We start from the raw sequence: 18,342 nt of genomic DNA, 5'->3' as shown, positions 1-18,342 counted from the left end.
TGTCTTTGTTACATTTAAAGTCTAAAAGTTCAATAAGAAGAAAACAGACAAATTACACCAAAACACTATTATAAGCTAATACAAATGAGATATACCAGAAAATCAACTATCTCAGCACACCTAACTTTTCTACTGGTATGCCTCAACTTGCTCTCTGAAGTCTCACATTTAGCTCTAGTCTCAAAATATACTCAATTTGAGGGCATTTTTCTTTAGCACCTAAAGATAAACAAAAACATAAATGACCTATTTAGAATCCTATGTAGCTTGGGTATGGAAAAATAATAGTAGCTTAAAAGGTTACTATTAATAAATGGTGATGCATCTTTAGAAAACATGAATTAGCTTCCATAGGAGAACTGAGCAAAGAATATGTGTGGGAGGCTCAAACATACAACCTAACAATAGCAACAATAAAAAAATCACATGGCTTTTAAGGTCACCAGAAGTTCTTATGTGAAACTTACAGAAATAATTCGAGTTTTCTTTGGTGGTAAAGGAAGAGGAAGGTTAGATGAATTTCGATTTATGGCAGCCTCTATGGCAACCATCTCCTGTTCATACAGCTTCTTGATCTTGCAACATTCCACAAGTATAAAATGGGGCAATGTTCTGTTCATTACACAGTTCCGGATATACTACAGTGGCAAGGGAGAGTAAGGCAAGGATTTTCAAACAAAACTTAAATCAAGAGAAAAATAAAATTAAGCTAAACAACATTAAAACAATATTTAAAGTCTATATTAACAATTCAATGTCAAAAATATGAGAAATTAAAATCAGAACATAAGAGCTGTAGCACGGTTTGTCCAAGACCTGAGAGCTGTGATGTGCCGAGAGCTTTAATGTCCGTTGCTCCAAATCTTTGTTGTGACGAGACAAAGAACCGAGGGACATACACTCGCGTGACATTTATGGTGCCGTGACTCGGATTTAACCTGGCTGAAACAACCTCTACGTAGAAGAGGCCAAGCACAACAGGAGCCCAACTCAGCGAAGCTCCCGGGCTAGAAGCGGAAGGCGAAGAAACCCAGCGCCGGGGAAGGCCCATCGTGCTGGAAACCGGGACAGCGAAAAACGAACTCAACAGAAAGCTCACGCGGCCCAGTCTCAGATTCCAGAAGACCTCCGGTTAAGAAACCTTGGACCACTGGACAAAACCCCGAGAGGGGTTTTCAGAAGATACTCTGACCAATCCTGAGGAAATCTGGTACACTGATGGAAGCAGCTTTGTCTTGGATGGAAAAAGAAGAGCCGGCAGTCAAGGTACCAGGACATGACTCCTAGATTCACTACTCACGAGTCAAGCCATGGAAGAAAACAGAAGAGGACACTCAACACACCTGTCAACCAGCTACAACATGCAGTGCCAGTTTAACAAAGATATAAAACTACAGCTGACCACGGAAAATATCACACACCCTTGGACACCGCTATAAGGACTCTGAGGCTTGAGACTAGCAAGAGGGGGAGGCCCAATACCCCTCGCCGCCCCAGTTCAGCAGGGAGTAGCCAGAAAGACCTCGACGCCCCTATTCCCAAAGAATTGGGCCTCCCATCTCTTGAGGGGGGAATGTTAGGTAGGTAGAATAGGGACAAGGAGTCCAAAATGGCGGTGGCTAAAAGACAAGGAAGGTCCAAGGGCCAGAGTTAAGACTTCAGGCAGAACAAACAGCACTCCTGGCTAAGCCCAATTTGCATAGGGCAGGCCCAGGTGGAGGAAAAAAAACATATAAAATCAGAACATAAAATAGCTATCATTAAGTGAACACCTTCTTCAAGGTCAGAGCTAATCTTCTTAACTCTAAAAGACAGATTCTCCCCCTTTAATAGATTAAAGAACTGAAAACCCAAAGGCTAAGTTACACATTTAGTATCTCTAAGACCTGGAATTAAATCCACCTGACTGAATTTTTTTGTTTGCTAAACCTTAGAGAAATATGTGTCATAGTATATATGTTGTTTTGGTTTTTTTCCTCTTTTCTGCACTCCATACTTGACAGGATGACCAACTGGCACACTTTTCCAGGGGTAGAACTTGATCATAGACTGTGATGCTACAGTGCAAGCTCTGTCCAGTAAGTCAAAAAAGGTGAATATGCAGTACATGAGTAGCCATTTTTTTAAAGTCCTGAGGTAGATCATGGTACCTTATTAGCACAGGCCTCAAGGCAACCATTACTGTCTTTATATCAAAAACCTACTGGCTATCCAAGTGTGATGCTCTGTTTTATTTCCATGAAACCAAAATAACTCTCCAGAGGCATATAAGGAAAAGGGTGATTGTTTACAATACCAATGATTCTAACAAAATGAATAAAAATACAATGCATTCCTCACCAGAATAACTTTCCTATACAGATATAAAGTGTGATTCAGTTTAGATAGTATAAGGTATACAGTATACTGCATTCAATTCAGAACCACTGAAAATACATTTCTGATATTAAAAAAAAAATGTCAAGAATGGCCTACAAGTGGGAGTTAACATGATACTATGATAAATATATTCATTCAAAAACTTTCCACTATGAAAGATGTATCATTCCATTTCTTTCAAAGTCCTTCACCTACATTCTATATTTTATTTCTCACACAAACTTGCGCGCGCACACACACACACACACAAAACGCATACATGCTTTTAGTTTTCTTTGTAATAACAAATTCCAGTTTGGGCAAAACAATATACTTTCCCCTTGCTAAGGTTTTTTAAAAAAAGTATTAAAGAAGCAGAAGGCTACTTTAAAGATGGCAGAACATGAAGGGAAGAAGTCAATACTTTTATGTTACCACCAAGCACTTTTCATCTTCTTCCTCTCAGGGTTCGAGTTCAAACTGTCAGAATGCCACAGATCCCAAAGCTGTGCATGAAGGTTATACCTACTAAACCAAGAACTAAAGGCTACACTAAATATCTGAAAAAAAGAGAAGGGAGATATAAAATCCCCTGGTACCTGGCTAATAAATCAGAGCTCCTTCTCAAAAGAGACATCACTTCATAATTAGCAGGCCATTATCCCTCTTTCTTCATACAAACACCAAAAATCACAAATAAGAGTAATCAAATACTTTTCTAAAATTCAATTACTATTTACCTCTAACTTGTCACTTAGTCTATTATTCTTTATGTAACAACTATTTTCAGTCTCCAAATGTAATTTCAACAAAAATATCTTCAAGTTCCTTGAAGGCAAAATCAGGATTCTCCTCTTTAAATAGCGTACCTTATGGTTGGGGGAGGGATGTGTCACTACATTGTATCTTAAACTCCACTATACTCCAAAAATAATCTGAGGCACTTGAATACTCTGCATAAGACATCTACTCAAAGAATTCATAAATGGTAAATTGACAGTTAAAACACATACCTGGAACTGAATTAGTGAGTGATCACCAAACACATATTCTACTCTCCCACTGACTTGCAACACATAGTCATAAGGGCTAACTTCATCTTCTTTCCCATGAATAGTCAGACGTTTTTGGATTGCCAATTCATTTATTTTGATAGGATTCATATTAGGAGATACCTGAAAACTAAACACATCCTAAAAAGGAGGGTAAAAAAAGAAAGCAATTTTATATTTACAGTGAAAATATCACTCTTTACATTTGTACTTATTAGTAGTATTATTTATATACCACATTGTATCCAACAAGACACAATGCTTACACATATACATCCTTTACATTTAATGTTTCAGTACATTTTCTTCACTCCTACCAATCTTGGAAAATCATTTTTTAACCTAAATGAAGACTTTGTTACAATTCATCTCACGTTTACTATAGTGTCCCCACATGCTGGTTCCCAATGCTGGTCATCAACAGTGATGCTGAAATGGCCAAATAAGGATTTTACAGAACTGGGCAGGGAGGGAATACATGCGTGATGGTTACCAAACATACCTTACTCTGAAATTTTGCCATTCCTATTTTTTGATGGTAACATGAAATGTTTATTCAATTATGAAATAGTGTTGGTAATAAATCATGGTATAGGGTATTTTTAAAGGAATAACAGCATAAATAAAAAGCTATAAACTCTATGTGACCTGCCAAATTGATTTAAAAACTTTAAAATTTACTATTCTATATGATCCAAAACTCTTTTGGTTTAATCTCTGGGAAATAGGTAGCCAGAAGAAAAGGAGACTAAGGAGAGATATAGATATATTTCAATTAGCTGAATATATAGCATGTAGAATAAAGGGAGACTGAATGGATACTTATTCAAATAAGAAAGTATAACCAAAATACCAGAAATCACAGAAAGCCAGTTTGAATTTTTTTTAATTTTCTAAATACAATATTTAAATGTGTTCTTGCTCCCAATGAAAATATGCTATCAATATTTTAGTAAGCTGAACACTCCCCATAGCTAATGGATACATCGGGTTAGGGACACAGGCTATAAAGAATGGTGAAAAGAATTATTATATTATATAAAGAGCCTGCCAAGATGATCTCCAAACTCCTTTTACCATTAAATTCTATGACTGCTTGGAATCCAGTAACATTTCACAATGTCAATATTTTTCTGACTTTAAAACACTTCTTTTCACATGTAATCTGTTACAATGATGGATCACAGGGTTTCCCTGGTACCTCAGACAGTAAAGAATCTGCCTGCAATGTAGGAGATTCGATCCCTGGGTTAGGAAGATTCCCCTGGAGAATGCAATGGCTACCCACTCCAGTAATCTTGCCTGAAGAATTCCACAGACAGAGGAGCCTGGAAGGCTACAGTTAGTTCACAGCATCGCATTCAGACACCACTGAATGACTAACACACACGTGCATAATAACAATCACATTCAAATTTATATATCTAGTAGAGATTTGACGCATATGTGATGAAATTCAGACTGACTGAGATTTCACAAATTGCCCACAGTCAATATTTTAAATATGGATTCTAATCACCTTTAACAGTGAAATTCCTATTTCAGCTCGTTCAACAATGCACGATTCTTTACCACTGAGTCACATTGGGAGCAAGAACACATTTAAATATTGTATTTAAAAAATTTAAAACCCCAATATAGAATGGTTACTGATAAAGGTTTCGTCATTTTTATCATAGTAACTGAAGGACAAAACAAAGTATCCCTACTTTCATACCCTAATTCTAAGGCCAGAGCCTAAATGATAAAATGAGTATACTTGAAACAAAAGGAGAAGCAGAATTTAGCTTGTAAAATGCTATGAACATTCAGATACAGATTAACTGTATATACTCTCTGTTATAATGCCCAATTCCATATCAGCACTTAGATCACGTATTCATAGAATGCAAAATTAAGAAACAGAAAAAAGAGCTCTTTTGATCAAATCTTTCATTTTATAAACAACATGAGAAAATAAATTATATCTACATTATTTACAACCAGGTTTGGCAAACTTTTTCTCTAAAGAACTGACAAAAAATGAGTCTCTATTGCATATTCTTCCTTTCCTTTCTTTTTAACATCCCTTCAAAATTGTTTTCAGTTTTTTACATAACCTTAAAAATACAAAAACCATTCAAAAACACTGTAGTTTTTGGACCCTGATATAGACAAAAATGCATCAAAAAACTGTATGTGTGCAAAGGATATGTCACTTTAGATGTCATAGCTAATCCTAAAATATATTTCCATCTTGAATCTAAAATGATCTTCATCAGTGTTTACTAGGTGAGCAACAGCCTCCTCTAAGATTGGTGCTGCATTCTGGGAAAATTCACAAGTTTATTATAAAGCATTTCTTAATATAATACTACCTGACAATTTTCAAAATGAACAGCCACAATGAGCTTTCCTCCATAAAGTTTATCTTCTAAATTTTCAGGGATGGATGGTTCAAGCTCAGGTGGATAGGTATGCTTTAGCCAATCCATCCAAGATAATCCCACAAGCGACTGAATCTTTTCCTCACTGAATCTGCGCATTTTTATTCGGAATTCATTCACTTCAGGATCCTTCAAGGCATCAAATTCATGCAGACCTAAACAAAAATTTTAAAGGTGTCATTTTGAGTACCTAATAATAAACAGAATACAAAATATACTTAAGGAAAGCTAATTTGGATGCTTGATTTTCATGAAATTAAAAAAAAAAACTGGGCAGGAAAATATTATGAAAGATAAAAAAGAATACTGAAGATAAAATAATGAATTTCAGGTATAGAAGATGAACATACAATTAGATTTCAAAAGAGTACAAACTGGAAACCACAAAAGAAATATAGTTGGTTACCAATGAAAAAAAGATGATCGCTGAAACTCACACTACCATTTTAAAACTACACCTGAAAGAGCTACATGTTTTCTTTACAAATCAAAATACATTTAAAATATCTAACAAAGGCTAAGAATCTGAAAATGTTACAAATAAGCCTAAAAGTCAAGCTATTACTGAAAACTCAGTAAACTTAAATTTTATAAACTTTTAGTTTACTGTGATTTTCCAACAATGGTTACAGTATATATCAATTAGTCAAAAATCTCATAAATATGAAATTATTCTTTGTTGTACTTAATTATGATTCACTTCTGCCATGAAGTGACATATAACAGCTTTTTCATAAGCTTATACTTATTCTAATAAATAATTCTAGAAATTTAAAATAAATTGAACATGTACACATTTTTATATGTACATTAATTTTTACATCAGAATGGCAAACACTTTGATAAAACCTTGAGCTGTAAGGGTTAGAAAAGACGTTAGCATATTTAATAATTTATTAAAAATTACACACATACAAACACACATTTTGACCCTGGAATTCCAACAGGAGACTTAGGACAAACCACTGAAAGTCAAATATGCTCCCAAAACCAATCACGGAAGATGCCCAGCTTCTTCTGGGCCTACCTCCAGCTTCCGCCTGCCAACAACTTCTAATCAGGCAAAAAAGAAAGTCAACCACTTTCTCCAGAATGAAACTTAATGACTCCACTGCCTGACTTTGAGTTACTGCCAAACACAAAGTTTCTTTATTTTGGCAAACTGTGATTAAACATTATGTTCTCAAATTTGAGTGGTTACTTTCCACACACCTATGGAAATAATTTTTCCATAGTCATGTATGGTTTTTCCAGTAGTCATGTATGGATGTGAGAGTTGGACTTTAAAGAAAGCTAAGCATCGAAGAATTGATGCTTTTGAACTGTGGTGTTGGAGAAGACTCTTGAGAGTCACTTGGACTGCAAGGAGATCCAACCCGTCCATCCTAAAGGAAATCAATCCTAAATATTCATTGGAAGGACTGACGCTGAAGTTGAAACTCCAATACTCTGGCCACCTGATGTGAAGAGCTGACTCACTTGAAAAGACCCTGATGCTGGGAAAGATTGAAGGTGGGAGGAGAAGGGGATGACAGAGAATGAGATGGTTGGATGGCATCACCAACTTGATGGACATGAGTTTGAGCAAGCTCTGGAACTTGGTGATGGACAGGGAAGCCTGGTGTGCTGCAGTGCACGGGGTAGCCAAGAGTTGGACATGACTGAGCAACTGAACTGAACTGAAGGAAATAATTGTACAAATAACATGATAGAAGTACAAGAATGTTCACTGTTGCTTTCTTTATTATAAATAAAAAATTGGAAATAACCTAAAGATAATCATTAAGACGTGGTTTAAAAAGTTACCAGACCACCTGACCTGCTTCTTGAGAAACCTGTATGCAGGTCAGGAAGCAACAGTTAGAACTGGACATGGAACAACAGATTGGTTCCAAATAGGAAAAGGAGTGTGTCAAGGCTGTATATTGTCACCCTGCTTATTTAACTTATATGCAGAGTACATCATGAGAAACACTGGGCTGGAAGAAGCACAAGCTGGAATCAAGATTGCCGGGAGAAATATCAATAACCTCAGATATTCAGATGACACCACCCTTATAGCAGAAAGTGAAGAGGAACTAAAAAGCCTCTTGGTGAAAGTAAAAGAGGAGAGTGAAAAAGTTGGCTTAAACCTAACATTCAGAAAACAAAGATCATGGCATCTAGTCCCTTCACTTCATGGGAAATAGATGGGGAAACAGTGTCAGACTTTATTTTTGGGGGCTCCAAAATCACTGCAGATGGAGACTGCAGCCATGAAATTAAAAGACGCTTACTCCTTGGAAGAAAAGTTATGACCAACCTAGATAGCATATTGAAAAGCAGAGACGTTACTTTGCCAACAAAGGTCCGTTTAGTCAAGGCTATGGTTTTTCCAGTGGTCATGTATGGATGCGAAAGTTGGACTGTGAAAAAAGCTGAGCGCCGAAGAATTGATGCTTTTGACCTGTGGTGTTGGAGAAGACTCTTGAGAGTCCCTTGGACTACAAGGTGATCCAACCAGCCCATCCTAAAGGAGATCAGTCCTGGGTGTTCTTTGGAAGGAATGATGCTAATGCTGAAACTCCAGTACTTTGGCCGCCTCATGCGAAGAATTGACTCACTGGAAAAGACCCTGATGCTGGGAGGGATTGGGGGCAGGAGGAGAAGGGGATGACAGAGGATGAGATGGCTGGATGGCATAACCGACTCGATGGACGTGAGTTTGAATGAACTCTGGGAGATGGTGATGGACAGGGAGGCCTGGCGTGCTGCGACTCATGGGGTCGCAAAGAGTCGGACATGAATGAGCAACTGAACTGAACTGAACTGATACCCATACAGCATGCCAGAATGGTACAAGTGATAAAATGAATAAAATGTTCTCTGTTATTCGGGGGAAAGGTCACAGATATATTAAATTTACAAAGCAGGGACAAAATGGGTCTCACAAGATTCCTTTTATGCAAATTCAAAAGAAAGAATATAGAATTTGTATACATTTTTGCCTTGGAAAGAAACTTGAGATAATATTAATAGCATTTTATAGTTTTGGAGAGGGAAGCACAGTAAAGCAAGTTGTTACTTTTGATTCCACAAGACACAACCAATACTATATTTAAAAAAATATTGTATCATTTGAATATACATATGTCAATGAGTATTACCTCGATAGCAGACTTATCAACATTGTCTACTTACATTAAAAGTTATCATTTTTAAAATATTAGCACTGATTTGTGATATTAAATATAAAAAATGTTTTAAGTTGCATAATACAACAAAGGTAAAATCCTGAGGGTAAAATGTAATTTTGTGGATACTTTAGATCTGGAATAAAACAAATTACTCTAAATCAGATATGAAGGAACCATAATTTAAGTTAATGGCTACAGGATGTACAAGAAGTAGGTAGAGACATTTATAAAGTAGATTTGACATGAGTTTTTTTTTTTTTTTTTTAGTAGATAAAGGGTAGATCATTTGATTTTTGTCAGATCTTCTCACAATCCATTTCCATTCCCCAATGTGTCTAAACTGAAAATGTAATGCTGTTATGCCCCTATTTAAATCCCTTCAATAGCTTCCCAACTGCTCTTATGAGTTCTCTACTTTTTATATGACTTGGATAGGCCGGCATACTCTGAAGCTGGTTGCCTTTCCGAACTTCCTGCTTATCCTGGCTGTCCCCGTCAACAAATCATAGTCAATTTCTTTTATTCCTTGAATAGACTATCTTTCACATATGCCATTCTCATTTGCTTTTCCTTCTTCTAACCCCATTCACCTGCTCAACTCCTAATGAGCACTGAAATCTCAGGTTAAGAGGATCTTCCTGTCTTACCTAGCTGAGAGAAGTGACCCTCCTTGACTCAGAGCAGGAAAGACCACATCACCTAAGTTCACTGCTATGGTTCTCAAGTAAAAACACTGAAAATAAACTGCTGAATTGCAACTGCTATCATTTTGGTCATTTTTTTCATTATTACAAATGCGGGACTGTTTTCATAAAACTATAATGAGAGTCAACTGAAAAGTTCACATTTCTTTCATTTATTTCAGACTCACTAAATCCCAATCTCTGAGAATTCGTATTTTAAGAAATTGATGACTGGTCACCTAATCTATGACAAAGGAGATGAGAATATTCAATGGAGAAAAGACAGACTCTTTAATAAGTGGGAAAACTAGACAGCTGTATGTAAAGGAATAAAATTAGAGATGTAGAAAACAAGTTTATGGTAATGGTCACCAGGGGATGGGCAGGGGGGTAGGAATTGAGAGGTTAAGATTGACATATACACACTGCTACATATAAAATATATAAGTAACTAGAACCTGCTATATAACACAGGAAACACTACTCAGTAATGTGTAATGGCCTATATGGGAAAAGAATCTAAAACAGAGTGGCTATATGTGGATGTATAATTGAGTCACTTTACTGTACACCTGAAACTAACACAACATTATAAATCAACTATGCTCTAATAAACTTTTTTTAAAAAAGAAGAAACTGTAGAAGCCTGAATTTGGGAACTCCTACGAAGATTTCTTAAAAATAGAATCTTTGACAAAAATAAGTTAGGCTGAGTAATTTCAAACCTAGTTAATTCCCTATGTGTCTTGTGTATGAAAATTTGATAGCAAAGCTTAAATCTTAAGAGTACTGTATAGTTTACAATCAAATAGAATTTTTTATATTAAAAAGTATTGAATGAACAATTTCTACATACTACAGATACCTTTAAAATCCTTGGACTATATATTTCCATCATTTTAAGGAATATTAAGGGGAAAAGGGAAGTGTTCAAATACTTTTATCAGAATGCTGACAAAATTCTCTGATCAAGATTTACTGCTGGGTGTTTGAAGAAATTAAGGAAAGAGTGACAAGTACCTTCACTACAAAGAATAATCAGAGCAGCCCCAGCAGCAATGCTATAAATAATTATTTAGAATACAGAGAAAATAAAATGATTAGTCATATCATTTTTCAGGAAAAGGTATTTTTAGACCCGACAGGGCAGTTATGTCTGTAAAGGGTCTATTCTTTTCTTTGAGGAGGAGGAGGCAGCAAACTCTTGTTCCTCAAGTTAAACTGAAATAATTGTTTATTGTTTTCCCAGGAGGCATGACCTCACCAAGTCCTGGTTGTAGTCATCACATACAAATCAGCAACTGCAAAACTTGACTTATTGGGTATTTAATGTGGAAATTCACTCTAAAACATCAAAACAGACTTACTCAACTTCATAAATGAATGTTAATATTTGAATTTGTGTATACGATCATAATGCTAGCTATCCTAAACTACTGAGGATCTAAAGTATATAAAATTTATAAATTTTAAAAGCTTATAAACTACTAATTGCAATAAAACACTCCTGACATTTTCTTTGTCATTCAAGTTGCAGAACACACTGAATAAAACCTTTGTACAATACGCTTTATACCAGATAAAATATGGTGCATTGTTTAAAGAAAGAAAAATTCAATTCTAATATATATTAGATCCCTGTGCTAAAGTTAGAATTTTCAAATTAAAAAAAAAAACTATGTCCATTCGATTTGAATTTTAGATAGTGAATGACTTTTTAGCAGTAAGAGTATAACATGAATCTCCTGTATTTTTATACAGTAAATCTGACAAGCATAGATCAACATAATGGTGGCTCATGAATCCATATGCTTTGGAGATCAAAATCCAAAGAGAACACAATGATCTAAGTTTTGAAAAGATGGATAGTCTCAAAAAGACACCTATACGTTAACTGATAAATGTTAAGTCTATCTGTGACGTGAACCTTTTGAATTATCAAATATTTCAGCTTGTCTAAAAATCAGCAGAAAAATACAGAAAAACAGTATTTTCATAAACTATAAAACCCTTAAAAATAACTGTATCAAAATATTATCAGGGGATATTCCTATTCTGGTAAGTGATTTTTTATTCTTTCTACTTTTATACATACTCTTCAACTCAAACAAAGGAAAAACTTCTACTAATGGAGACTGCAGTTTTTAAAAAATCTTTGAAGCTCTAGAAAATAGGAATGCTTTCTACTGAAGCTATTAATATATTTTTAAAAGATCTGTAAGGTATACAATTACAAAGCTACTTAATGGGGGGAAAAGTTACTGCCAAAGCAAACTAGTTATCATCTGAAATAATCAAATGTTTTTAAATACCAGAGTGTCACATATAAATCAATAAGCTTCTGTTCTAAGCACTCAGAGAATTTAGTCCCCCAATGTAATCATTAGAATTTTAACTACAGGGTGAGATCAAAGAAAAGTATCTTACAGAGAACTGTACTATAGTATCCTGAATTTGGACTAAGATCATGGCATCTGGTCCCATCACTTCATGGGAAATAGATAGGGAAACAGTGGGAACAGTGTCAGACTTTATTTTGGGGGGCTCCAAAATCACTGCAGATGGTGACTGCAGCCATGAAATTAAAAGACGCTTACTCCTTGGAAGAAAAGTTATGACCAACCTAGATAGCATATTCAAAAGCAGAGACATTACTTTGCCAACAAAGGTCTGTCTAGTCAAGGCTATGGTTTTTCCAGTGGTCATGTATGGATGTGAGAGTTGGACTGTGAAGAATGCTGAGCGCTGAAGAATTGATGCTTTTCAAGTGTGGTGTTGGAGAAGACTCTTGAGAGTCCCTTGGACTGCAAGGAGATCCAACCAACCCATCCTAAAGGAGACCAGTCCTGGGTGTTCACTGGAAGGACTGATGCTAAAGCTGAAACTCCAACACTTTGGCCACCTCATGCGAACAGCTGACTCACTGGAAAAGACCCTGATGCTGGGAGGGATTGGGGGCAGGAGGAGAAGGGGACGACAAAGGATGAGATGGCTGGATGGCATCACCGACTCGATGCACATGAGTTTGGGTGAACTCTGGGAGTTAGTGATGGACAGGGAGGCCTGGCGTGCTGCAGTCCATGAGGTTGCAAAGAATTGGACACGACTGAGCGACTAAATTGAACTAACCCTGAATTTGATCAATATAGGTAGCCAATCCAGACCCAACAAATTGGATTATCCAACAAAATTACCTCAGTAATCCCTGGTAGTATGTAATTCAAGTTAATATCTTGTCTAAGGCAGAATACCACTGGTCCAGTAAACACCTAAGATTACTAAAGCAAGAGTGACTGCGCCACATTAATTGTGTTATTCACAATTTTCCCTGGAATTAATATGCAAAGAATATGGACCTGACTTGCTATAAAAATAACTTCTACTTAAAAGAGAATTTTACTTATGAAGTCAAATTTATGGAAACTTATCAATTACCTTAAAGTCTCGATTATCACAGAGAGTTGTGTATAAATTATGTTCATACTTCAGGGGTAGTTCACAAGAAACTGAGGATGCATCTCTTAGAAAAGGGCTTCTCAAACTAACTGAGGCAAAGGAACAACTTTTTGATTTCCAATCTGACAAAAACCAATACTTTTATAAAATAAAAAGAAGTCAAAGACATATAGATGGCCAAAGGCACATGAAAAGATGCTCAACATCTCTAATTATTAGAGAAAAACAAATGAAAAGTACAATGAGGTATCACCTCACATCAGTCAGAATGGGCTTCATTAAGAAGTCTACAAATAATAAATGCTGGAGAAGATGTGGAGAAAATGGACCCCTCCTACATTGTTGGTGGCAATGTAAACTGGTGTAGCTACCATGAAAAAAATAATATAGACGTTCCTCAGAACAATAAAAACAGAGTTGCCACATGATGCAGCAGTCCCACACCTGGGCATGTACCCAGACAAAGCTGTAATTCAAAAGTATAGATGGTTTCCTATGTATTCAGAGCAGCACTATTCACACAGAAACAGCCTAAATGCCCATCAGCAATAAATGGATAAAGAAAATTAGGTATATATACACAGTGGAACACTCAGCCATAAAAAAGAATAATGCCATTTGCAAGAACATGGATGGACCTAAAGGCTATCATACTAAGTGAAGTAGAAAGAAAAAGACAAGTACCATATGTTATCATTTATATGTGGAATCTAAAATTTTACACAAATGAACTTATATACAAAAAAGAAATAGATTCATAGAGAAGACACTTATGGTTGCCAAGGAGGATGGTGGTGGAGGACAGGTGAATTGGAAGGTTGGGGTTAGCAAATGCAAACTATTATATATAGAATGAATACACAACAAAGCCTACTTACTGTGTAGCACAGGGAACTATATAAAATATCCTATGATAAATCATAATGGAAAAGAATATGCAAATGAATGTATGTATTATATATGTGTGTATATAAAACTGAGTCATTCTTTGTATAGCAGAAATTAATGCAACATTGTAAATCAACTATACTTCAATAAAATAAATTAAAAAAATACGTCACTGGAAAAGAAAAAGATAAAAAATTTATAAGCCCTTGTTATGGCAATATCACATTGTTAGAGAAGTTTCTAAAGATTTATTTTTGATTTCTGTTTTTACTTTATCTAAAACTGGTAACATAGACACTATAGACCACTCCTTGCAAAGCAATGTTATAGAGCGCACTTACTACATGTTTATAGATATATCTGGCAACAAACGTTAAATTCATACTAAGAATTGTTTAAATTACCTCTTCCTATAAGGACTCCAATTTTTGAGTCTAATTTTTCCCCTGGGTCACAACTTCTTGTCACTAATTTGAGAACTGGAAGAAAAGGTCTGACATCACAGAGTCTTCTTGTTTCATCTTCGAGTTCCTCATATACAGCAGTTTGATTCACACATGCAAACATATAGGAGTCGATTTCCATAAGGAGGTTAAACATTGGGTAATTGGTAACTTGTTTCCATAACATCTGCAGAAAAAAACAATAAGACATTTTATGAAATGGAAATACTTGCTCAAATGTACAAAGACATGTCTACAAAGATGCTCACTGTAGCACTTGTTGGAAAACTCAGAAATTGAGGACAAGCCAAATGTTTAGCAATACGGGTTTGGTTAAATGAATTACAGAATATTACAGAACTATGAAAATAAGATAGACAAACATGGTAATGCATAAAGTGTACAAGGTATATCACAGTTGGCTTCTTTTAAAACAGCAAATTGGAAGAGAATACGAATAGTATTAACCCCCTCTTGTAAAATAACAGAATGGTATAATTTTAAAAATACATTTATAAAAACAAAAGTATTAAAAGTAAGTATCTATGAAGAGCAAGAATCAATGAAGACTTTCATATTTAGCATTCTTGTAAACATAAGTAACTTCTAATAAAAAAAGAACATTTAAAGTATGTATCATCTATCACCTTCACACAAAATTTACATTGTTTCTGTCCTGAATTCTTTTCTATTCACCAGAGTTATCTCCATTAACTAGGATTGCCCTGTCAGGACAAGCACAATCAATCTCTCATCATCTCCCCTGAATTCTCCTAAATGAGATCCTATAAAAAAGGTCACTATACAAATACAAGGTGGATTACATATTTTAACTGCAACCAGGACAAAAGCCTACAGCTGAAAAATGAAAATCATGGCCAAACCTCAAATTCAGTTACATAAAACAGAAAAAATCAATGCTAGGCAAAAAAGAAAGAAAGAAAAAATAGGTAAATTGGATTTCATCAAAATTTAAAACTTTTCTGTATCAAAGGACACTATTTTGAGAGTAGAAAGGCAACCCACAGAATAGAGAAAATATTTTCAAATATATATTTCATAAGAGATTACCATCCAGAATACATAAAGAACTCTTATGACAACAACAAAAAAAACAACTGAATTGGAAAATGGGCAATGGTCTTGAACAAAAAATTCTAAACAAAAGTCCACAAGAACATGAAGAGAACGTGACATTATTAGCCATCAGGGAAATGCAAATAAAAATAAAAATGAGGTACCACTTCACAACCAGAAGAATGGTTATTATTTTGTAAAAAAGGAAAATAACAAGTTCTGGCCAGCATTTTGAGAAACTGGAACCCTTGAGCATTGCTGATGGGAATGTAAAATGGTACAGCCACTATAAAAAAAAGTTTGGCAGTTTCTTAAAAAGTTAAAACAGAATTACCATATGATCCAACACATGGAGAACAAGGATTCACATTGAAACTTAAACATCAATGTTCAGAACAGCATTATTCTCAACAGCTAAAAGTTGATTATAACCAAAAATGTCCAACAAAAGATGAATGAATAAACAAAATGTGGTACATCCATACAAAACAATGATATTCAGTCTTAAAAAGGAAAGAAATTTGAATACATATGACAACATGAATGAAATGAAAAATACTATGGCTAAGTGAAAAAAGCAAGACACAGGCTGACTGTTGTGTGATTATACTTACACAAGGTAGCTAGAATAAATACTACAATGGAGATTACCAGGGGTTAGGGGAGCAGAAGTTTATTATTTAGTAAGTACACAGTCTGTGTTTAGGATGATGAGAAGTGTTAGAAATGGACAGTGGTAATGGATTGGACAACACTGTGAATATACTTAATACCAAGAAATTATGTGCCTAAAAATGACTCTGATGAATTTTATTTTACAACAATACATTTTTTTAATTTTTTAAAATGGGTTTCAATAGTTAATTAAGCTTCAGCTATAGCCACAGTCATCCGTACCTGTCACTGGTGACTAGAAAAATAAATGTACTCTCTGCACCTGTAAGGTGCCTAAAACAATTTTTAATTTTTTTTTTCACTTCAGGGATCATACAGTTCTAGAATTTTTATGGCTCCCCAGTGAAGAAGCTTGGAAAACAGTTGAGAGGCTGTTCCAACTCTAGCACTCTGTCATAAATATTTTTTTCTTAAAAAGATCACAATCCTATACTGGGGTTCCATATTGGGTTCTAGAAAAATAATTTCATTTATAAGTCACAGTCTTTACAAATCAAACAGCACTCATCAGTTCACTTGAAAAAAATCAGCCAACAAACAGGCAAGCCTTGTTATATGAAAGAATTTGCTTTCAAGTGAGGACATACCATTCATTATGGGGGTGGGGAGGCAGAATCTAGTAAACAGCAGAAAACCTTTTCTTCCCCCAGAGTGACCATGAAAACTAGTGAGGATGGGGACAGAAGAAGGGGAACAGAAAGGGAAGGAAAAGGAGAAAAGAAACGATGAACCACGTCATATTTATTAAAAAAAAAAAAAAGTGACAAATTCAAAGAGAGTAAGTACAAAGACCTTACCTTAAAACTTTCTCTGACAATGTCAAATTCCTTTTGATAACCTGAACAAATCTTTCAAACTAGCTGACATAAGTTAGTGTGTCTTAATTCAGGTATCACACATGAATTTTTTTTTAATTAAAAGTGAGTAGGAGTGAGAATGAGTATGTATGTGTATATATATATACATACATACACATACACACATACACACACGAAATTGAAAGTGGCTCAGCTGTGTCCGACTCTTTGAGACCCCATGGACTATACTGTCCATGGAATTCTCTAGGCCAGAATACTGGAGTGTGAAGCCTTTCCCTTCTCCAAGCAATCTTTCCAACCTAGGGATTGAACCCTTCCGCATTGCAGGTGGATTCTTTACTCACTAAGCCACAAAGAAAGCCCAAGAATACTGGAGTGGGTAGCCTATCCCTTCTCCAGTGGATGTTCCCAACCCAGGAATCAAACCAGGGTCTCCTACATTGGATTTTTTACCAACTGAGCTATCAGGGAAGCCGTGTATGTGTGTGTGTGTGTGTGTGTGTGTCTATACACATACGTGTGTGTGTGTGTGTGTGTGTGTGTGTGTCTATATACATACAAACCAAAAAGAAGATCCAAGACAAAATATGAATTGAAATCTGTAAAATATAGTAACTTATAAACTTCTCTTAAATTCGCCATATGATTTACATTAATACCATTCTAAAATGGAGGAATATATCCTCCAAGTAATAAAGTAAGTAAGCTAGGTTTATAGAAAGCTCACCTAGTAACATACCTGCTTAATACAGGAAATGGTAGCTTCACGAGGCACCTCCAACTGGATATAAATCCCAGTGGGCAAAAGAAAATCCACGGGTATGGAGCCATCAGACGCTATCTGTGAGTCCACTGCCCAGATGTCAAGGACGTCTGCCATAGCAGGAGGCATCATGAAGTAGAAGCACATTCATAACCACGGGGCTCTAGAAATCAGTAGGTAAAACTCAGTGAATTAATAAGCCAGATTTTATACTAAAATGTGATGAAGCCCACCAATCCATAATTAGTCCTTGGATTTCAAAACAGCCAACATTGTAACAGGAGGCCAATTAAATTAAGCAAGACTCAGCCACATTACTTAAAATACTTTTGGATATCACTACATGAATTATGTATATACACCATACTGACTCAAATTCAACATAACTATATGACATGTAAAAGATGAAAGGTTTAAGAAGCACAGGGTTCTGAGAAATTCAGTTAATGACCACTCAACACAGGATTCTCTCCAGAGAATCCTAGAGGATTGATATTGGATTCTTCAGCCAAGTTTTTCCTGGCAAA

The 18,342-nt window shown here is 35.5% G+C and overlaps 1 protein-coding gene across 2 annotated transcripts in view; it reads right to left on the bottom strand.

The window, feature by feature from the left end:
• Window positions 1–18,342, bottom strand: part of PIK3CB (phosphatidylinositol-4,5-bisphosphate 3-kinase catalytic subunit beta) — a 180,187-nt gene that overhangs the window by 84,255 nt on the left and 77,590 nt on the right. For both annotated transcript variants that reach the window (XM_019961790.2, XM_070794147.1), the window contains exons 3-7: window positions 17,792–17,978; window positions 14,444–14,669; window positions 5,768–5,991; window positions 3,372–3,551; window positions 468–638 (exon numbers count right to left, since the gene is read on the bottom strand). In XM_019961790.2, coding sequence (XP_019817349.1) covers window positions 468–638; window positions 3,372–3,551; window positions 5,768–5,991; window positions 14,444–14,669; window positions 17,792–17,962 — 972 coding nt within the window. In that variant the 5' untranslated portion in view covers window positions 17,963–17,978. The remainder of the gene's footprint in view (window positions 1–467; window positions 639–3,371; window positions 3,552–5,767; window positions 5,992–14,443; window positions 14,670–17,791; window positions 17,979–18,342) is intronic.

This window comes from Bos indicus, chromosome 1 (assembly GCF_029378745.1).
Source record: "Bos indicus isolate NIAB-ARS_2022 breed Sahiwal x Tharparkar chromosome 1, NIAB-ARS_B.indTharparkar_mat_pri_1.0, whole genome shotgun sequence".
Lineage (NCBI taxonomy): Eukaryota > Metazoa > Chordata > Mammalia > Artiodactyla > Bovidae > Bos > Bos indicus.
The sequence above is the reverse complement of the archived record's forward strand: the minus strand, read 5'-3'. Positions and strand labels throughout refer to the sequence as shown.